We start from the raw sequence: 24280 nt of genomic DNA on the forward strand, positions 1-24280 counted from the left end.
AGAATTCTTGGATCAATTTGTCATCGTGTTCATCGATGATATCTTAGTCTACTCAAAAAGTAGGGAAGAACATGCTCATCATCTTGCCCAAGTCCTACAGGTACTCAGAGAAAAGAAGTTGTATGCGAAGTTGAGCAAGTGTGGATTTTGTCTCGAGCAAACCGCCTTCCTAGGACATGTTATATCGAAGGAAGGGGTGTCGGTGAACCCCGAAAAGGTTGAAGCGGTACTTGGTTGGGAAAGGCTAACAATAGTTAAGGAAATTCGCAGTTTCCTAGGGATGGCAGGTTATTACCGTTAGTCGAAGGGTTCTCTAGTCTAGCAGCCCCTCTAACCCGACTCACAAAGAAGAATGCAAGGTTTGAATGGAATGAGAACTGCGAAAGGAGTTTTTCAGAGTTGAAGAAGCGACTGACTACGGCACCAGTGCTGGCTCTACCGAGTGGATCAGGAGGGTACACAGTTTATAGTGATGCCTCCTATCTGGGCCTGGGTTGTGTCCTAATGCAGCATGGAAAGGTTATCGCATATGGGTCTAGACAGCTAAAGAATCATGAGAAGAACTATCCTACCCATGATTTGGAGCTTGCCGCAATCATACACGCCTTGAAAACCTGGCGCCATTATTTGTATGGAGAGACCTTTCAGATCTACACCGATCATAAGAGTTTGAAGCATATCTTCACTCAGAAGGATCTCAACATGCATCAGAGAAGGTGGATGGAACTCCTCAAGGACTATGATTGTGACATCCTATACCACCCAGGTAAGGGCAACGTAGTGGCCGATGCCCTCAGCAGGAAAAGTGCAGGCACCCTAGCCCATCTGATGGTTTTAGAATGTAGGTCCAGGGGCTACACAGCAGGTTCGCCTGCGAGATCTGAAGAGAGTCACATGTTTGGGCCACCTAGCAGTCCAACCCGAGTTAATCCGAAGAATAAAGGAAGCCTAGTCAATCGACCCCGCCCTAGTAACCCGCAAGAAGAATGCAGAACAGGGAGTGAGCTCAGAATTTCAGATCTCTGCCGACGGATTGATTCGTTTCAAGGACAGAGTGTGTGTCCCAGACGACAGTGAGTTAAAAAGGGACATCACGACAGAGTCCCATAGTTCAAGGTTCGCCATGCATCCAGGAAGTACGAAAATGTACCAAACTATGCGACCTCGGTTCTGGTGGAATGGGATGAAGAGAGATATAGCCGACTTTGTATCTAAGTGCTTGGTATGTCAGCAGGTCAAAGCAGAACATCAACGCCCGGGCGGGTTACTTCAGCCTTTACCGATTCCAGAGTGGAAGTGGGAATACATCACCATGGACTTCGTATCGGGACTACCCAAGGCACGATCGGGACATGATGCTATATGGGTAATTGTTGACCGACTCACTAAGTCTTCCCACTTCCTGGCTATCAGAATGACTGATCCTTTGGACAAGTTGGCAAGAATGTATATCCGGGAGGTAGTCAGACTGCATGGAGTTCCAGTAACAGTAGTATCCGACAGGGATCCCAGATTCACTTCTCGGTTTTGGAATAGTTTCCAGCAAGCTATGGGAACAAAGCTGTCTCTTAGTACTGCTTTCCACCCCCAAACCGATGGACAATCAGAGAGGACAATTCGTACGCTGGAGGATATGCTCCGAGCTTATGTCCTTGACTCCGGGGGCCATTGGGACGACCACCTACCCCTGATAGAGTTTGCTTACAACAACAGTTACCAAGCAAGCATCGGTATGGCCCCATACGAGGCGCTATACGGGCGTCCGTGCAGGTCACCGATCTGTTGGGAAGAAGTGGGTGATAGAAGATTGTTTGGCCCGGATTTGGTAGAAGAAACCACGTCTAAGATAGTTAAGATCAAGAAGAACATCCAGACAGCTCAGAGTAGGCAGAAGAGTTATGCTGATACCCGGAGGAGAGACCTGGCCTTTGAGAAAGGCGACCGGGTGTTTCTTAAAGTCACCCCCTTCAAGGGAATTAGTAGGTTCGGCAAGAGGGGAAAATGAAACCCCAGATATATTGGACCCTTTGAAATCTTAGACAAGATTGGTACCACTGCCTACAGACTTGCACTGCCTCCTGAGCTCTCCCGGGTTCATAATGTGTTTCACGTATCTATGCTACGTAAGTACAATCCGGACCCTTCTCATGTCTTGGCTCATGAACCGCTTCCACTCCGAGAGGACTTATCTTATGAAGAAGTACCGGTCGGTATCACGGACCGAGAGAGCAGAATACTCCGCAACCGGGAAATATCATTTATAAAAGTCGTGTGGCAGAACCACACGCCCAGGGAGGCCACCTGGGAATTGGAATCAGAATTTAGAGCCCAATATCCCCATCTGTTCGATCAAGAGTAACGAGGCAAATTTGGGGACCAAATTTCTTTAAGGGGGGAGAGTTGTAGCGCCCGGGAAAATTGAAGAAAAAATAAAAAAATAAAAAATGTGCGTGCCATATCAGCAGACCCAGTCAGCAGGCCTGGCCAACCAGGACCTGCCACGTGGCAAAACCACGTCGACCGGGGACGGGCCACGTTGGCGATCCGCGTGCGCGCGATCGGACGGTCCAGATTCAATCAAAAACGGACGGCCCAGATTAAATCAAAATGGACGACTGAGATCAAAAGGCAAAAGGGTATAAATAAGACCCCCACACCAGACCCCAAACCCTAGCCGCCTGCCCTCGCCGGAGAAGACGAACCAGAAGCCGACCGCCGCCACCCGCCGCCGCACCGGAGGGATTTCCGACCGCCGATCGAGGTAAATTTCATACCCCCGACTCGTTTTTCCACGCTGATTTCCCCAGTGGCCAAATCGGAGCCAAAATCCTGGCCAAACGGCTGGAAAATAGGGCCGAAAGCCAACGGCGGCCCGCGCCCCTTCTCGGTTTTTGCCTCCGATGAGGCCCTTCCCGGCCTCCGTTTAATGCAATTTTTATATCACCGTGATCACCATTCTTTTCTCTACAGGTTGATCGGAGCCGAATCACCAAAACACGAACTTCACCGTAGAGCCGCTGCACCCAAGTGCACCGCCGCCGGTAAGCTTCAGTTTTTCGTAAATTTTCAGCCCTCCGAGGGCCGTAGGGTTGTTTTATCGCAGGAACCAATGCGAGTGTGGTAGTGAGGTTTATAGTTTTGGCGCCCATACCGGACGGGGTATGGGGACGGCCCTGGAATCTGATTTCAAGTGTTAAGGGTTAACGGGTAGCGAGACCCCTATGGATCCCCATGGATACTAGTGGGCTGGTAAATGAGAAAAATATGTTGTGTAACGATTGAATTACGAAAAGCTTGATAGGTATTATGTTATACAGTTTATATATATGGTTTTCATGTTGATGATGATGTTATTGCTTTCGTATATTGTTTTATAAATTTCACCGAGGTAAGTGAATGGTAAAGGTTTTATTATCGATAAAAGGATTTGTTGCAAATTATGCTCCATTGGTCTTTTTGTGTTTTCTACCCACCTTTTCCTCCGTGACGGTGAGATATCGTGATGTCTTTACTGGGCTAGTGTAGCTCATTCCTTATTTAATCATTTCAGATCAAGAGGACATCGTTCCCGAGCCGGTTCCGCAGGAGGACGACGAAGGGGACGCCTAAAGACTCCATAGTCACATTCGTAGCTTTTACTTTCAAGTTTCTCCTTTAGGTAGTTTAATCTTTTATATTTTGTGAGCACGTTTTTTATTTTAGTGTAAGGGATGTTATTCAAATTTTGACTTCGCTTCCGCATTTGATATTTTTAATATACATTTCATTATGAATTTCCGGGGCTGTTACAGAATTGGCTAGTTTAATCCAGTTCTTTAGTTCGACAGATTATTATCCACCTTAAATTTTATAGTTTCAAAAAAATTTACTTCTAATGTTTTTATTTTTCAAAATTGTTTTGTCAAAATTTAGTTATCAAACAAACAGATTAATTTTTTAATACTTAAAAAAATATTATTTCTTGAATTTATTAAAATTTAAAAGGATATATTTCATGACATATGACATACAAATTTACTAAAACTACATGTAATTGAAAAAGGAAGAACACATGGCCGCTTTAATTTATATAATAAATATTAATGTTGTTTGGGAGCTCACGATGAGGTTATCGTTCATAAGTATATATGTATTTGTAAATATAGGTACACCACTTTGGAGAAATGGACTTCCGAAGAAGCTAGTATTGTGCAATGCATGGTGATTGAGGTACAGGATGAGGGGAACATAGAGTCTGATAAACTATCTCCCTAAACAAGTTCAGCTGAACCTAACCAAGATGAAGACGAAGTCAAAGAAATCTTATAGAAACACCAAAAAAGCTAAGTCTTCACCCCAATAGGTCGTCATTAAAACTGAACCAATAGAGATCGACAATAATTTATTTGATGTGAACCCTTCATCTCTTCGTCAACTTAATCCAACTACCAAACCAGTTTCAGATCAAATTACTACCAACTTTTAGCCAAGCCAAATAGCTTAATTTTCTATCATCTCTTTACCACCTACTACTTTAATTTCTTATTCTGATCAATATTTATATTATATGATCAAGTATTTCTCTCATTTACATGTGTGGAAATAATGATTATCCTACATTTTTATATATATCGATATATCTACAAATAATAGTCATATTCATTAAAATTGAAAAGAAAACAAAAACAGGTATGTTGTGTTATACTGATACTACAGAGTGCTCTCTAGTGATTATTTAGTTCAAGAGTTAAAGTCATAGTCATGAATGGCTCAACTCGATCTCCCTCTTAAGACTTGTAAACATTAGCTATTAATTAGGTTTATTTTGAATATGTTAATACTTAGTTAATTAAATGTGTAAAATAAAAATTAAATGCCTATAAAATTACTTCTAGGGTAGGACATTTTTGTCAACTAGGTTCCTTTAAGATTGAGGAGTGAAACTAGAATCTCATCTCCATGTCTTGAGGTTTCGTTTTCTGTTAATAAAATGTATATGTACACCAATGTTTCAACATAATATTCATATTGTAGTAATCAATAACTGCATATTTATACTATAAGGTTTTAGTTAATAAATTTTAAATTTAACTTATAAATCTGGATTTGATGTTATAGCATGTGCATACACGTATACATGCATAACTTTGCATGCGTGAAAAGCAACATGTATGAAGAGTAGCATGAGAGTGAGATTTCACACATGCAATAGTATATACGAATGTATTATATAAAGAGTAGTATGAAAAATAGATATTGCATATATATATACAATATAAAAATATTAAAGAGTAGAATGAAAGTGAGATTTGACAAGAGCAATATAATATGCAAGCACATATATAAAGAGTAACATGAAGAGTAGTATTGCATACACATATATATGTAATAGTACAAGTATTAAAGAGTAGCATGAAAGTGAGGTTTCACATATGCTTTATTATATGCGTACATGTATATGAAGAGTAGCATAAAGAGTAGTATATATATATGCAATACTAGATGTTAAAGAGTAGCACAGAAGTGAGGTTTAACATGTGCACACAACACACATGCACATATATGTCTGTACATGCATGAAGAGTACACATGTACTACTATAAGCACATAAGAGATGTATATACACATGTAGTACCTTAAACACATAGTCACATGCACGTAACACATGAAGGATGCATATACAATATGAAAATATTGTACACATGCGCATATATGTGTATATGTCCAAAGAGCACATGTACAATATCACCCGTAAAGAGAGACACACAAATATATTATATGTATGTGTATATATCCTCATAGTTGGAACATAGAGTCTTGAGTGATGTTTAAAAAAAAAGAGCAACCAAAAAATGTGTTTTTGAAGACATTTACAACAATTAAATAGAACAATTTTAAAAACTATGACAAACTAACCTTAAGATTGTAGCTAGTTGATTTAGAGCAAAGTCAGTCTATAACATCTTTAAAGAACTTCCACTTTAAATTCGAATGACCTCGAGCACTCTTAGATAAGAAGAAGCCTATAAACATCTTCAAAGAACTTCTACTTCAACAAATATATAAGAAAAGCTATTGATAAACAAAGTTTAAGGTCACAACAACTTAAATTTCAAGCAAACTTATTCTATAACATCTTCAACGAACTTCCACTTCAAACTCAAATGACCTTTCATTACCTTATTATAAGCCACCCACAAGAAGATGTATCTGTAGAAGAGCTTGAGCCAATTTTAGTTGATGTATGAAGAAGAATTCTCCTAATGACTTGATCAAAAATAAAAAATAAGTGAAATCCCAAAAGCTAAGTTTTTAGCTATGGAACTTTTTTATAAATAAAAAACTAGCAAACATGTACATGGGATGTATAATAGAATTCATGGAAGAGGAACCATTATGGAAAAATCTATAAACCTTTCTCATTATTGACTTATTTGGATCTTAGGAATAAAAAATATTAGAGAGTTTTATTAAGTTTAGAGTTATGTGGTGAGACGTATTAGTATTTTGGTATAAAGATAGGTGAATGTAAGGTTGTACAATATTGAGATAAGAACCTAAGAAAAAAATAAAAAACTTTTGGTAATGATTATACAATATACGGCCTACATATATCCTTATGGTGTAATGACTCCGGAAATCCAAAAGAAAATATATAATAATTTAAGTGCGGAACCGAAATAAAAGGTTAAGGTTTACATCCTTTACAAAATAACTTAAAAGTACTAAACAATATTACAGAATGAATACTCTGAAAGAAACATGAGAAATAAGAAAAGTAATGGAAAATAGAAAGTATCTAGCATCTGCTCGCAATCTTCTTATAAATCGGGCTCTGGAATTGGGTCCTTTTGATATGAAATGGTTAAATAAATGATGAGCTACACTAGCCCAGTAAGGATATCACACTATATCACAGACACAGAAGTAAAGGTTGGTATTAAATCAAAACAACTAATGGAGTACTAAATTTAGCAAATTCTTTTATCAATCATAAAATCATTTCTCGTTAACTTACCACAGTGGAATTTATGACAACAATTTATAAAAAATAATAATACCATGCATATTATAATTTCATGAACCATCAGCAACATAGAACGTATTATAAATCCATATCTATTAACAATAAATCAAATAATAACCGTTTCTCATTTCACCAACCTACTAGTATTCATGGGGGTTCATAGGGGTGTCCGTGCTACATGTGAACCCTTTCCCTTAACACTCTCATTTACGGAGCCGTCCCCATACCCCCTCCGGTATGAACACCAAGACATTAAACCTCAATACCCCGTCCGGTATGAGGGTGAAACAAGCTGTCCCTATACCCTATTCGGTATGAGTGCCAAATTACCAAGTCTCCATACCCTGTCCAGTATGAGACAACATTCACGGTAGGGTTACCTATGTACCCGGTCCGTCCACCATCTCCCAAGATATCCAGTAAGGCTAGCCCATCTGTTTATTTGATTACACCCCTTTCCTGTTTTCCTTTAGTCTCCATTACCAAATCAAACATAATCACATAAACAAATAAACATGCATTCGGTAATGCAATCATGTCTCAAATCCCATATCAAACAGTAGTCAGGTAAGACAGTAGCACATGCATTTAAACCATAAAATAGATAAATAAGATACTATCATACTTTTAGACTGTAAAATAAATCAACAGAGAACAATGTCCGGTTCGAGATCCATTAGCAATCTATAATTAGTTATGCACATTTATTTAATTTGTACAAAATACCGTAGTATTATTTATTTAAACTTCAATTCCATGATAGGGAATAAGGTGAGGGGTCCTTACTCGATTTGATGACGAAAAAGCTAAACGATTTACTGTGCCTACAAGCAGTCCCTGGTTCCTTGAATTTTTCTCCAAAAACTAAAACGTGCTTATAGTACCTATAAATATTCCAAATAAATCCAAAATCAGTCCCAGGGCCCATTCAGCCAATTTCAAAAATCTGGCACGGCAGCTCCGCCGTGCTCTAGTGACGGCGCCGCCGCTCGCACCGACGGTCCAACTCGGGTCGGTCGTTTTCAGCCAAATTTAGCCGATTTTTCTTCAATTCCTGCGAGCACACACACTAAAGGGCCTCGATGGGCCAAAAAGTACAAAAAATTGAAACTCAACGATGGTGGGGCTCTCCGGTGCGGCGGCTCCTCTGACTCATGTTGCGGTTGGCTATTTCGCTTCGGTCAACCTGTAAATAAGAAAACGGTGATCACAATGGCGGAAACATTATGTAAAATTAGAATCGGAAAAGGCCTCATCGGAGGCAGTTTGTGAAATTCTCCGCGGCGGCGACGCTGGGCTTCGTCAGTGTTTTTCGGCCAATTAACTAGTTCTTTCACTCTGATTTGGCCATGGGTGGGCTTAAAATTGAATTTCGTGCAAACAAGAAATTTTTTTCCTTTTTTAGAAGTCAGAAAGGGTTTCGGTGCGGCTTCGGTCAGCTCCCCGGCGGCTAGATTGTCTTCTCTGGCGATGGGTTCTGGTGGCTAGGGTTAGGGTTTGGTGCGGATGGGGGTTATCTATGCCCATCTGCTTTTGATCTGGGTCGTCTATCACGTTTGATCTGGGCCGTCCATCACGTTTGATCTGGACTGTTCGATCGCGATTAAATAGGGAATGAATCTGGGCCGTTCATCGCGATTCACTCTGGGTCGTCCGTGCACGCGGGAACGGACCTCAGCCGTTCGATCGGGCACATGTGGATCGCCCACTTGGCTCCCCCCGCATGGCCTCCCGCGTCAGCACCTCTGCAACTTGGCGCATCTTAGTTGGTTGGGGCTGCTGACTGGGCATTTGACGTGGCAAACTTTTTTAAATTGTATTTTGACCCCAGATTTCTAATTTTTCTTTCAAAAATACCCCTATAATTCAAATTTTTACCCTTTTTTTTCAAAATTATTTTCAATTTAATCCTCCATCAATTTTACTCTATTTTTTTATTAAATTAAAATAAAATAAATTATTATAAAATAAATTAAATAAATAAAAATTATATTTATTAAAAAAAAAGTTTTTGGTGGGTGTTACATATGGACTTGGGACATTTATGATGTTATTGCTTGTTGTATATATCTACAATATGGTTTCTCTTATTACCATTTGAGAAAGACCACACCTTTTTAGGAATACTATTTAGAAGCAAAAATAACACTAAAATTTTTTCTTGAAGGGGTGGGTTCAAACATTTAGCACTAATTGTTCATTTCTAGTAATATCAATAATTTAAAGTCAAATACGTTCTATAATACATAGCAAACTTGTATATATAACTCTAATCTTATTATTAAGGAAATATATTTTTAAAAAAAGTTGTGAAAAAAAAGTCATGCTATCGACTTATGATACTTTTGATGTTTATTTATAAAATTGCAAGCAATTAAATGTGATAAAGAAAGATCCCAGAAGATTTAGTTTTAGGTGGCATGGATAGAAAGCTTTCAATATAGTCATCTACAAGAGACAGTTTATATACTTGAGTTTTCATAGGAAAAAACATGGTATGTAATAGTTTGAGTTGGAATGCTTGTGGAAGTCATTAGTGAAAAAATGATGATCATAGAAGACTTTTGAGAATAAATAAATCATAATGATATTTTTGGGTTTTTAGGCCTAACTACACCTAAGTAGGTAAGTTTTAAAAATTATAAACTAATCTTTATATTTTGAACAAATATAACAACTTATTCTAATAAAGTATAAAAGTACAATTAAATTTTTTTCCTTAAAATGAGACATGAAAAACTCATTTAAAACCTAAACTACTCAAAATCTCATTTTGATCAAAATTTGAGAGAGTTTTGAGAATTGTGATTAGATAAGTTTGACTTACCAAACTTGTTTCCAATTTTAGTGGATATTCTTTTATTTTCTTTAATATTTCTTAATTTTATCTTTCAAAAAACTTTTTATACATTATAAGAAAAACAGTGTTATGTATTTTAGCAATGGTTTTAATTTTTATAATTAGTCTATTAGATTGAGTTGCAATATTTGTCCAAAACACAATAACTCATCATAATTTTCAGAAAATTTGTAATTAGGCTCAAAACCCAAAAAAAACCCTTGTTATTTATCCTTTAAGAATTTGAGCAGTAAATAGTTGGTTGAGGCATCCTAAACTCTTGTAATGTATTAATCAAGAAAAGAACCTGGGAATGAAAAATGCATTTTCTATTCATTAATTTTTAGTATCTATATACAATTACTACAAGATAAGAATTAGCACAAAGTACTTGGAGAATTCATGAAGCTTTTAACATCTTGATAACATGATAAAGTTTGTAGTAGCATGAGGTAGATAAAATTGTCTTAAGATTATTGTTGTTGTTGTTGTTGATGAAGTGGATGATGATGATAAAGTTAGCAAGAGATGACATGATAATTATCGAATATAATAATATATCTCGTAGTATTAAGATCTAATATTTTATTTTCAAACTTTACATGTAACTAGTATTGCAATTATTCCTACCAACATAAACTATCACTAAAATATACTTTTACTCATTTCATTTACTTCTATGGGAAAAAGATCTTAAACACATATTATGTTTGAAATTTTTAAAAGTAAAAGCTTTATTGAATAAAATTATTATATAAGCACCACAATTGAGTCCCCAAATATCTAAATGATATACCAAAAACCAGGTATAGTCTAAACTAAACATGAACATGAAGGAGTGAAGCATCAAAGGCCTTCCCCAACACCTTAGTCGCATATTTCTCTTGTGTATTTGCAACATTAATGGATGTATTTAGGACTAAAGCTGAACATGAGAGAATAATTAGAGTAAGTCTTAGATTTTATAATAAAAATGCAGGTTATTATTAAGTGTTCCAAATGCATAGATTATTTTAAAAATTGACGTATACATAAAGTAAAGTGCACTTATCATATTTATTGAGTTTGTCAAACCATTTGGATTTTCATAGTATCTTATAGTTAATCTTTTTTACCTCCATTATTGTATATAGGTTATATAAATTCTGCATTTTCCTTAATTTCTAGTTAATTAAATTTGCTCACATCCTTAATTAGCATTTGCTCCTTTTTTTTTGTCCCTTCTATTATAATGTTGATTATAATTAATTATTCATTCCTTATAATTAGGAAAAAGGTAGTCTATACATGCATGTATATATGTGGAGATGATGAAATATTGAGTTAGGGTTTTCTAGGTGAAAAAATAGAAGCAAGGTCATTCTGAGAAAAATCAATACTTAAGAAGAAAAGAACTCCCATGAGATACCGTCCTCCTTCAGCCATTGAAATACTTCAAAAAGAATTCAATAATCTTTTGAAATATGAAAGATCTAATATTTTGTTTGAAGAATCTTTTAAAGATGATGTGCTTCTCTATAATCCCTAATCACCACATTGATCCCTCTAAGATTGGCCTTGGAACTGTTCTCCTAATGCCTCCTTCTTCCGCCAATTCCCAAAATGATGACGAGGATGACGATGATGACGGCAATGACAACAACGATGAAAATGATAATAAGATTGATGACTACATCATTATTGATTGATGTTGTAGTGAATATTAGATTTTCAGAGGCTACATTTTGTATAAGTTCCAAACATACCTCTATTTTAGCTTCTTAAATATTTAAGCTGATTTGTACCTAAATCCTTTGTTATTTGTTTTCCTTTTCTCAGATGAATGCTTACTATTAATCATTCGCAAGTTAGATGACCTCTATAATATCAACTGTTAGAGAATAATTTTATACACAGTGAACCATCAACGTTTATATATATATATGTTGCTGAAATGAAAGAAGAATTTTGTTGGTTATATCAATTGCTAAAGTTGGAGCTGTGTAAACTTTTATGGCGGTTGGATATTTGTCATAATTTGACTGTTAATTACTATCACATTAGTGTTTTGGTTATAGCGAGTTTATTTTCCAAAGCCAGAAAATTTTAAATAAAATAGTAGAAGATATGTCAAAAATGGAAGTACCAAAACTATTGAGTTAAAAGATTTTGAAAGTATATGAACTTGTTGCTTATATATATAGTGTGTGTATTACGTCATATCAATTGGTTTAAATGTGGATTTCAGTTCTTTTACTAAAATATATTTATGATTTTTTGTTCCTTATAATTTTTCTTTATAGCAATTTAATATATGTTTTTGTTTTTCTTTTATATAAAGTAATTAGTCATTTAGGTTTGTAATCATGAGTAATGGCATGGTGAATAAATTTGGGTGAATAACCAAAAATTAATTCATGAGCCTACCAATTCATATTATGTGACTTTGGTAAACTAATTAAAATTAGAACTCAAATATCATAATCAAATTAAAGATTTAGTTTTGCTACTTTTGCTTAATCAAATATATATGCGTGATTCAAACAATAAATTCAAGTTTTTCCCCTAAAAAGTAAAATTTAATTTTTACATGTTCTCAGCTTCTACATTACAATCATAAATATATACTTCCACATGTTATAGGGATAAAATTAAAAATAACATAACTATTATATTACACCTATATTTGAGATAAAATTGTTAAATTTTAATTTACAATAAATGTGAGTCTTAAATGAGAAGTATTTATGGACATAATTTACCTAAAAACTTAATTAAGAAAGAAAAAAAAATATATTTATGAGATTTATCCCAAAATAACAAATAATTAGGTATTATTTTATTTGTTCAGTAAGCAAAACAACTGTATTTGTGATAAAAATTTTAAATTTTAATTTACAAAAAAGGTAAACTTTAAAAGAGAAGTATTTATGGATATAATTTATCTAAAAACTTAATTAAGAGAGAAAAAGAAAAGACATGCTTAAGAGAATTATCTCTAATTTAACAAATAATAATGTATTATTTTATTTGTTTCAGTAAGCATAAGCATCTAGGGTTTGCAAATTACACCAGGTAATTTTCTCTCTTCTAACATTTCTAGCCACATACGTACATAAAGAAGCCAAGTAACATCTCCCAATAACCAAAAAATTAGAGGGGGATGAATAAAATTTTGAAGGGAAAATCATGAAGTAGATATTGGGTTTTCTTCTCTATTAAAATTTTCTCTTAATTAAAGCTCCACTTAAATTTCGTACATTATTTTTTAATTATTATTGGAAGTCAAGTTTAATCTTCAATTGTAGCTTGTGTAATTGACCTAAATATTTCCTGTAGATACTTGGAATTAGTCATGATGAAAAAAGGTCCTTGTCGCCATTGTGGAGTTGAAAGTGAGTTTTTTTTTTCCTTTACTTTTTTACCATAAAATTCTTATACTTATCAGTTCAATTATCCATTAGTTTTTAATATATATTATAATATGCTATATATATATATCAAATTAAATCATTATCACTAAAATAATTAAACAAGTTGTAATCTTGGCTGACATTTATATCCATTTCCAATAATTTTATATGTACAATAAGATTTAACCTAATTATGAATTACGAGCATATGTATTTTTAATACTAAGTATGAGTACGAGCACGTACTCTTGCAACACAATTAACAAATACGAATTTACTAGAGCTAAATGTAATCGAAAAAGGAAGAACACATAGTTGCTTCAATTTATATCATAAATACTAATGTTGTTTGGGTGCAAATGATGAGATTATAATTCATGTATATAAATGTATTTGTAAATATAGGTACACCGCTTTGGAGAGATGGACCTCCAGAGAAACCAGTATTGTGCAATGCATGTGGATCGAGGTATAGGTTGAGGGGAGCAGAGAGTCTGATAAACTATGTCCCTAAACAAGTGCAGCTGAACCTAACCAAGATGAAGAGGAAGCCAAAGAAATCGTATAGAAACACCAAAAGAGTTAAGCCTTTGCCTCAACAAGTCGTCATTAAAACGGAACCAATAGAGATCGACGATAATTCCTTTTATGTGAACCCTCCATCTCTTCCTCAACTTAATCCAACTACTAAACAAGTTTCAGATCAAATTACCACCAACTTTCAGCCAAGCCAATCAGGTTAATTTTCTATCATCTCACTACCACCTATTACAATAATTTCTTATTCTAATCAATATTTATATTATATGATTAATTTATTTCTCTCATTTACATGTTTGCAAATAATAATTATCCTACATTTATATATATATATAAACAAATAATAGTCATATTCATTAAGATGGAAAAGAAAACAAAAACAAGTTGTATTATATTGATGCTACTGAGTGCTCTCTAGTGATTATTTAATTTTAGAGCTGAAGTCGTGAATGGTCTAACTCGATCTCCCTTTCAAGACCTGTAGACTTTAGCTATTGATTATGTCTGTTTTGAATATGTTAATAATAGTTAATTAAAATTGAAAAATAAAAATTAAATACCCATAAAATTACTTGTAGGGCAGTACTTTTTAGTCAAAAAGGTTCCTTTAAGAATGAGGAGTGAAACTAGAATCTCATATCCATGTCTCAAGGTTGTGTTTTCTATTAATAAAATGTATATGTGCAACAATGTTTCAACATAATATTTATTTTATAGTAATCAATAGCTGCATATTTATATTATAGGGTTTTAGCTAATAAATTTTAAATTTAATTTATAATATGGATTTGATGTTATAGCTTGTGCATGCATGTATACAAGCATAAATTTGCATGCGTGAAAAGCAACATGTATGAAGAATAGCATGAAAGTGAGATTTCACCCGTGCAGTACTATATGCAAATGTATTATATGAAGAGTAATATGAAAAATAGTCCTGCATACATATATATAAGTGCAATATATAAATATTAAAGAGTAGTATGAACGTGAGATTTGATAGTAGTAGTATAAAATTTTTTCTTAAAGGAGTTCAAATATTAAGAACTAATTGTTCATTTCTAGTAATATTAACAGTTTAAAGTCAAACACTTTCTATAATACATAGCAAACTTGTATATATAACTCTAAACTTATTATTAAGGAAAATATTTTTTAAAGAGTTCTAAAAAAAGGTCATGCTATCGACTTATGATACTTTTGATGCTTATTTATAAAAGTGTAAGCGACTAAATGTGATAAAGAAGAATCCCAGAAGATTTAGTTTTAGGTGGTGTGGATAGAGCGATTCCAATATAGTCATGTACAAGAGGTAGCTTTTATACTTGAGTTTTCCTTGAAAAAGACATGGTATGTAATAGTTTGAGGTAGAATACTTGTGGAAGACAGTAGTGAAAAAATGACAATCCTAGAAGAGTCTCGAGATTTGATAAATTACAAAAATGTTTTTGGATTTTTAGGCCTAACTTCATCTAAATAGGTAGGTTTTGAAAATTATAAACTAATATTTATATTTTTGACACATATAGCAATTTAGTCTAATGAAGTATTAAAATAAAATTAAATTTTTTTTCCTTAAAATGAGACATGAAAAACTGATCTAAAACTTAAAATATTTGAATTCTCATTTTGATCATAATTTCAGAGAGCTTTGAGAACTGCGATTAGATAGGTTTGATTTTCCAAACTTGTTTATGATTTTAATGGATATTCTTTTATTTTCTTTAATATTTCTTTATTTTATCTTTTAAATTTTTTTAATATATTATAAGAAAAACAATGCTATTTATTTTAATAATGATTTTAATGTTTGTAATTAATCTATTAGATTGAGTTGCAATAGTTGTCTAAAACACGATAACATATTGTAATTTTCAAGCAATTTATAATTAGGCTCAAAACCCAAAAGCCTCCTTGCAATTTATCCTTAAAGAGTTTGAGCAACAAAATAGTTGGTTGAGGCATGATGAACTCTTATACTGTACTAATTTAGAAAAAAAAAATTATAATGAAAAACACACTCTCTATTCATTATTTTTGAGTTTCTATATGCAATTGCTACAAAATAAGAATTCTTGATAACATGATTAAGTTTGTAGTAGCATGAGGTAGATAAAACTGTTGCAAGGTTATTGTTGTTGTTGTTGATGATGATGATGAAGTTAGCAAGAGATGACATGATAATTATGGAATATAATAATGTATCTCCTAGTATTAAGATCTAACATTTTATTTGCAAACTTTATATGTAACTATTGTTTCAATTATTCCTACTAACATAAACTACTACCGAATATACTTTTACTCTTTTCATTTCCTTATATGGAAAAAAAAATCCTAAACACATATTATGTATGAAGGTTTTAAAGGTAAAAACTTTATTAAATAAAATTATTGTACAAACACCAAGTCCCCAAATATCTAAATGATACACCAAAAACCAAGTATAGTCTAAACTAAACATCAACATGAAGGAGTGAAGCATTAGAGGCCTTCCCCTACACCTTTGTTGCATATTTCCTTGTGTATTTACAACATTAATGGATGTATTTAGGACTAAGGTTAAACATGAGATAGAAATTAGAGTAAGTCTTAGTTTTTATAATAAAAATACAGGTTATTATTAGGTGTTCCAAATGCATAGATTATTTTAAAAATTGACATATACATAAAGTAAAGTGCATTTATCATATTTATTGAGTTTTTCAAACCATTTATTTTTTCGTAGTATCTTATAGTAACTCTATTTTACCTCCATTATTGTATATCGGTCATATAAATTCTGCATTTTCCTTAATTTATAGTTAGTTAAATTTGCTCACATCTTAATTAGCATTTGCTCCTAATTGTTTTTTGTCCCTTTTATTATAATGTTGATTATAATTAATTATTCATTCATTATCACTAGGAAAAAAGTAGCCTATACATGTATGTATATATGTGGAGATGATGAAATATTGAGTTAGTATTTTATAGGTGAAAAAATAGGAGCAAGGTCATTCTGGGAAAAACCAATACCTAAGAAAAAGAGAACTCCCATGAGATACCATCCTCCTTCAGCCATTGAAATACTTCAGAGAGAATTAAATAATCTTTTGAAATATGAAAGATCAAATGATTTGTCCGAAGAATCTCTTAAAGATGATGTGCTTCTCTATAATCTCCCTAATCACCACCTTGATCCCTCTGAGATTGGCCTTGGAACTATTCTCCTAAAGCCTCCTTCTTCCACCAATTCTCAAAATGATGACGAGGACGACGATGACGATGACGACGATGATGACAGTGATGATGAGATAGACGACTACATCATTATTGATTGATATTGTATTGAACATTAGATTTTCAAAGGCTACATTTTCTGTAAGTTCCAAACTAACCTCTCTTTTGACTTCTTAAATATTTAAGCTGACTTGTACCTAAATCATTTTTTTCCTTTTTTTTCCAGGTGAATGCTTACTATTAATCATTCGCAAAGCAGAAGACCTCTACAATATTAGCTGTTAGAGAATAATTTTATACACAGTGAATCATCAACCTTTATATACATATATATATGTTGCTGAAATGAAAGAAGAATTTTGTTGGTTACATCAATTGCTCAAGTTGGAGCTATGTGAACTTTTAGGGCATTTGGATATTTTTCATAATTTGATTGTTAATTACTATTACATTAATTTTCTGGTTATATCCAGTTTATTTTCCAAAGCCAAAAATATTTATAATTTTTTGTTCCTTATAATTTTTCTTTATAGCAATTTAATATATGTTTTTGTTTTTGTTTTATATAAAGTTATTAGTCATTTAGGTTTGTAATCATGAGTAATGGCATGTTGAATAAATTTGGGTGAATAACCAAAAATTAATTCATGAGACTACCAATTCATTTTATGTGACTTTGGTAAACTAATTAAAATTAGAACTCAAATATCATAAACAAATTAAAGATTTAGTTCCACTATTTTTAGCTTAATGAAATATATATGTGTGATTCAAACAGTAAATTCTAGTTTTGCCCCTAAAAAGTAAAAATTTAATTTTTGTATATTCTCACCTTCTACATTACAATCATAAATATATACTTCTATTTGTTAAGGGATAAAATTAAAAATAGCATAAATATTATGTTACACCTGTATTTGAGACAAAATTGTTAAATTTTAATTTACAATAAATGTGAGTCTTAAATGAGAAGTATTTATGGACATAATTTATCTAAAAACTTAAGTAAGGGAGAAAAATATATATATTTAAGAGATTTATTCCAAATTAACAAATAATTAGGTATTATTTCCTTTGTCCAATAAGCACAATAACTGTATTTGAGATAAAATTTTTAAATTTTAATTTATAATAAAGGTAAGTTTTAAATGAGAAGTATTTATGGATATAATTAATCTAAAAACTTAATTAAGAGAAAAAAAGAAAAGACATGTTTAAGAGAATTATCTCCAATTTGACAAATAGTAATGTAACGGCCCCAGAAATCCAAAAGAAAATATATATAATAATTTAAGTGCGGAAGCAAAATAAAAAGTTAAGGTTTACATCTCTTACACAATAACTTAAAAGTACTAAGCAAACATCACAGAATGAAATTCTCTAAAAGAAACACGAGAAATGAGAAAAGCCTAGAAAAATATAAAGTATATAGCATCTACTCGTAGTCTTTTTGCAGATCAGGCTTGGGAATCAGGTCCTCTTGATCTGAAATAGTTAAATAAAGAATGAGCTACACTAGCCCAGTAAGGATATCACACTATATCATCGTTATAGAAGCAAATGTTGGTAGAAAATCAAAACAACCAATGGAGCAATAGATTTAAACTAATACATTTATTTAAAATAAAATCATTTACCCTTTTTCTTACCAATGGAGAATTTATGAAAATAAGTTATAGAAGCAATAATATCATACAGATCATAACTTCATGCACAACCAGCAACATAGAACATATCATAAATTCACACTTAATAACAATAGACAAACTTGTATCCGTTTCTCGTTTCACCAGCCTAGTAGTATCTATAGGGATCCATAGGGGTGTCCCTGCTATACGTGAACCCTTTTCCTTAACAGTCTTAATAACATAGCCACCCCATACCTCGTCCGGTAAGAGTACTAAGGCATTAAACCTCAATACCCCATCCGGTATGAGGGTGAAGCGGGTCGTCCCCATACTCCGTCCAGTCTGAGCGCCAAATGACCAAGTCTCCATACCCAGCCCGGTATAAGACAACGTTCACGGTAGGGTTCCATATGAACTCGGTCCGTCCACCATCTCCTAAGATATCTAGTGAGGCTGTCATTTTATCTATTTATTAGATCACACCCCTTTCCTATTTTTTTTTAGTCTCCGTTACCAAATCAAACACAATCACATAAGCAATGAACATGCATCTGGTAATGCAATCATATCTTAAATTCCAAAATCACACAGTGGTCAAGTAAGACAGTAATATATGCATTTAAAATCCTAAATTAGATACCATCATACCTTTAAATTGTAAAATAAATCAACAAAAATCAACAGAGAATAATGTTTGATTCGGGCTCCATTAGCAATCCGTAATTAATTATGCATAACTATTTAATTTATACAAAAGACCATATTATTATTTATTCAAACTTCAATTCCATGATAGGAAATAGGGTGAGGGGTCCTTACTTGATTTGACGCTGAAAATTTCTTTTAAGGGACCAAATTTCTTTTAAGGGGGGGAGAGTTGTAACACCCAACATTAAAATTTTTTGATTTATATATATATATAATTATTTGTTAATTGAATTTAATTTGGTTTATTTTATTTTAATTTAATTTAATGAAAAAATAATAATAATAATAATAAAAAGGATAAAAAATTAGTTGAAGATTTAATTGAAATTTTTTTTGGGAAAAATGGGTGAAAATTTTAGTTTTGAGAGTATTTTTGAAAGAAAAATCAGAAACCAGGGGTCAAAATATAATTTAGAAAAAATTTACCACGTCAGATGCCCGGTCAATAGCCCCGACCAACTAGGACGCGCCAGGTGGCAGAGGTGTTGATGCGGGAGGCCACGTGGGGGGGGGGGGAGCCACGTGAGCGATCCGCGTGCGCGCGATCGAACGGCTGAGATCTATTCCCGCACACACGGACAGTCCAGATTGCATTGCGCACGGACGACCCAGATTGAATTGCGCACGGATGGCTCAGACTGAATTGCACTCGGACTGTCCAGATTGAATCGCGATGAACGGCCCAGATTCACTCCCTATTTAATCGCGATCAGACAGTTTAGATCAAAAGTGATAGACTGCCCAAATCAAAAGGGGATGGGTATAAATAACCCCATCCACACCTAAATCCTAACCCTAGCTGCTAGAGCCCCTCGCCGGAGAAGACAGCTCAGCCGCCGGGGAGCCGACCGCCGCCACCCACTGCCGCACTGGAGCAATTTTTGACTGCCAAACGAGGTAAAAATTTCCCCTCTTGCATGAAATTCAATTTTAAACCCATTCATGGCCAAATTAGAGTGAAAGAACCGGCTGATTGGCTGAAAAATGCCACCGCGAGAAATTTCACAAACTGCCTCAGATGAGGCCCTTCTTGATTTCCGTTTCGCATAATATTTCTACTATTGTGATCACCGTTTCCTTCCCTACAGGTTGACCAGAGCAAAACGCCCAACCGCAACGTGAGCCGAAGGAGCCACCGCACGGGAGAGCCCTGCCACCGATGAGTTTCGGTTTTCTATTTTTTTTGGCCAACCGATGGCCCTAAGTGTGTTTTCTCACAGGAACTGATGAATATTTTGTTGAATTCGGCCAAAAATGGCCAAAAACAGCCAACCCGAGGCGAATCATCGCTGATAGTGCCGGCACCGTCTTCGGAGCACGGCGTAGCCGCCATGCTGGATTTTTGAAATTGGCCGAGTAGGCCCTGGGACTAATTTTTGGGTTTATTTAGGATATTTGTAGGTACCGTAAGCACATTTCAGTTCTCGAAAAAAAATTCAGGGAACCTAGGGACTGCCCGTAGGTGCAGTAAGCCATTTAGCTTTTCAGTGTCAAATCAAGTAAGGACCCCTCACCCTATTTCCTATCATGGAATTGAATTTTGAATAAATAATAATACGGTCTTTTATACAAATTAAATAGTTATGCAAAATTAATTATGGATTGCTAATGGAGCCTGAATCGGACATTGTTCTATGTTAATTTCTGTTGATTTATTTTACAGTTAAAAAGCATGATGGTATCTGGTTTAGGATTTTAAATGCATGTATTACTGTCTTACTTGACCACTGTGTTATTTTGGGATTTAAGATATGATTACATTATCAGGTGCATGTTCATTGTTTATGTGATTGTGTTTGATTTGGTAGCGGAGACTAAGGAAAAACAGGAAAAGGGTATGATCTAATAAATAGATAAAATGACAGCCTCACTAGATATCTTTGAAGATGGTGGACGGACCGAGTTCATAGGGAACCTTACCATGAACGTTGTCTCATACCGGACTGAGTATGGAGACTTGGTCATTTGGCGCTCATACTGGATGGGGTATGGGGACGGCCCGCTTCACCCTCATACCGGATAGAGTATTGAGGTTTAATGCCTTGGCACTCTTACCAGACGGGATATGGGATCGGCTATGTAATTAAGACTGTTAAGGAAAAGGGTTCACGTGTAGCGGAGACACCCCTATCGATCCCCATGGATACTAGTAAGCTGGTGAAACGAGAAACGGTTACGAATTCGTCGATTTTTAATAAGTGTGAATTTATGATATGTTCTATGTTGCTGGTTGTGTATGATGTTATGATCTGTATGATATTATATCTTCTATAATTTGTTTTCATATATTCTCCAATGATAAGGAAAAGGGTAAATGGTTTTATTTTAAATAAATGTATTGGTTTAAATCTACTACTCCATTAGTTGTTTTGATTTTCTACCAACATTTGCTTCTGTGACGGTGATATAATGTGATATCCTTACTGGGCTAGTGTAGCTCATTCCTTATTTAACTATTTCAAATCAAGAGGACTTGATTCCCCAACCTGATCCGCAAGAAGACTGCGAGTAGATGCTAGATACTTTATATTTTCCTTTGCTTTTCTCATTTCTCGTGTTTCTTTCAGAGAATTTCATTCTGTGATGTTTGTTTAGTACTTTTAAGTTATTGTGTAAGGGATGTAAACCTTAGCATTTTATTTCGCTTCTGCACTTTAATTATTATATATTTTCTTTTGGATTTTTGGGGTCATTACATTACTATTTGTTAATTAAGAGCTACATATTTATACTATAGGGTTTTGATTAATAAAGTGTCAATATAACTTATAAATATTGATTTGATGTTATAGCACATACATCTACATATACACTCATAAATCAGCAAGTGTGAAAAACAACATATATGAAGAGTAGCATGAAAGTGAGATTTCACACATGCAATACTATATGCAAATGTATTATATGAAGAGTAGTACAAAAAATAGTGTTGCATTATATATAAATATATGCAATATATAAATATTAAAGAGTAGCATGAAAGTGAGATTTGATAGGAGCAATGCAATATACGGGCACATATATAAAGAGTAACATGAAGAGTAGTATTGAGTAGTATTGCATACATATATATATGCAATACTATAAGCATTGAAGAGTAGCATGAAAGTGAGGTTTCACATGTGCTTTATTAGATGCATACATGTATATGAAGAGTAGCACAAAGATTAACATATAAATAAGCAATAATATATGTGTAAAAAGTAGCATGAAAGTGAGATTTAACATGTTCACACAACACATGCATACAGGCATACATGTAGTACAATAAATACATAATATAAGTATATACATATCTAGTACCTTAAACACATAGTTAAATGCACGTAATACAAGAAGAATGCATATACAATATTAAAATGCTGCACACATGCGCATATACGTGTATATATCCAAAGAGCACATTTATAATATCACCGATAGTGACACACGCACAAATTTATTTTATGTATGTGTACATGTCCCCAGAATTAGAACATAGAGCCTTGAGTGGTGTTTTTTTAAAAAAAGCAACTAAAAAATGTTGTTTGGAAGACATTTACAATAATTGAATAAGAACAAATATAAAAATTAGTGATAAACTACCTTAAGGTTATAGCCACTTGATTTCAAGAAAAGTTAGTCTATAACATCTTCAAAGAACTTCCACTTCAAACTCAAATGACCTTGAACACTCTTAGAGAAGAATAAGCCTATAAACATCTTCAAAGGACCTCCAAGAGCTTAAGGTTGCAGCAACTTGAATTTCAAGCAAAGTTATTCTATGACATCTTCAATGAACTTCCACTTCAAACGCAAATGACCTTGGGCACTCTTAGAGAAGACTAAGCCTATAACATCTTCAAAGAACTTCTACTTCAAAAAATATACAAGAAAAGCTATTGACGAATTGACCATAAAGTTGCAGCCACTTGAACTTTAAGAAAATTTAGTCTATAACATTTTCAAAGAACTTCTTCTTCAAACTCAAATGGCCTTGAACACTCTTAAAGAAGACTAAGCCTATAAACGTCTTCAAAGAACTTCTACTTTAACAAATATACAAAAAAAAAGCTATTGACAAATTAACCTTAAGATTGCAACCACTTGAATTTCAAACAGAGTTAGTCTATAACATCTTTAAAGAACTTCCACTTCAAAATCATATGACCTTGAGAACTCTTAGAGAACACTAAGCCTATAAACATCTTCAAAGAACCTCTACTTCAACAAATATACAAGTAAAGCTATAGACGAACTGACCTTAAGGTTGCAGCCACTTGAATTTCAAGAAAAGTTTGGTTGCAACATCTTGAGCATATATTTAAAGTTTTGAGCCTCACTTTATATATATATTCTTGAGAAATAGAAAATATTGAGCTCTTTTCCTATATCCATACTTAGGTATTATAAGTGTTGGGAAAATAAATCCTTAAACCGTGCATAATCACACCAAAGTAAAAACAGAAAGAAAAGAACATAAGATTTTAACGTGGTTTGGCAGTGTGCCTACATCCACGAGCAAGACCGACAACAAAGTATTCTACTATGATCAACTAAAAGAACATCACCAATAGGTTAGCAAACTTATTTATAGATAGACTAGCATAGTTTTTCTCAAACAAAAATTTTCTAGGATATACATAAAATACTCCTTAGGATAAATACAAAATATCCCCAAGATATACATGAAATATCCACTAAGATAAACATAAGCTATCTCATGGAATATAGATAAATATCACGAAAATTCAAGCCACATCAACAAAGTTTTCCCTTGGCTTGAATTCCCTCTATCATCAAAGCAATTGATCATCTTGTCGCACTATTTTGCAAACATGCCCCTACTGGGATGTTATTGAGTATCACATATTCCAATCAAGTATATATAGGTGATTCAAATAGTAACTTCCAATTTCACCCCTAAAAAGTAAAATTTAATTTTTATATATTCTCACCTTCAACA

At 33.7% G+C, this 24280-nt stretch overlaps 1 protein-coding gene across 1 annotated transcript; it reads left to right on the forward strand.

Annotated features, from left to right (window-relative positions):
- The first annotated feature begins 13179 nt into the window (after positions 1–13179).
- Positions 13180–17100, forward strand: LOC148268941 (GATA transcription factor 26-like). Its single transcript, XM_088212269.1, has 3 exons — positions 13180–13219; positions 13643–13975; positions 16754–17100. Exons 1-3 carry the CDS (start codon positions 13180–13182, stop codon positions 17098–17100), a joined length of 720 nt encoding a protein of 239 aa, XP_088068395.1.
- The last annotated feature ends 7180 nt before the right edge of the window (positions 17101–24280 follow it).

Source organism: Carica papaya, chromosome 2, assembly GCF_054855325.1.
Source record: "Carica papaya isolate Zhongbai chromosome 2, ASM5485532v1, whole genome shotgun sequence".
Taxonomy (NCBI): Eukaryota; Viridiplantae; Streptophyta; class Magnoliopsida; order Brassicales; family Caricaceae; genus Carica; species Carica papaya.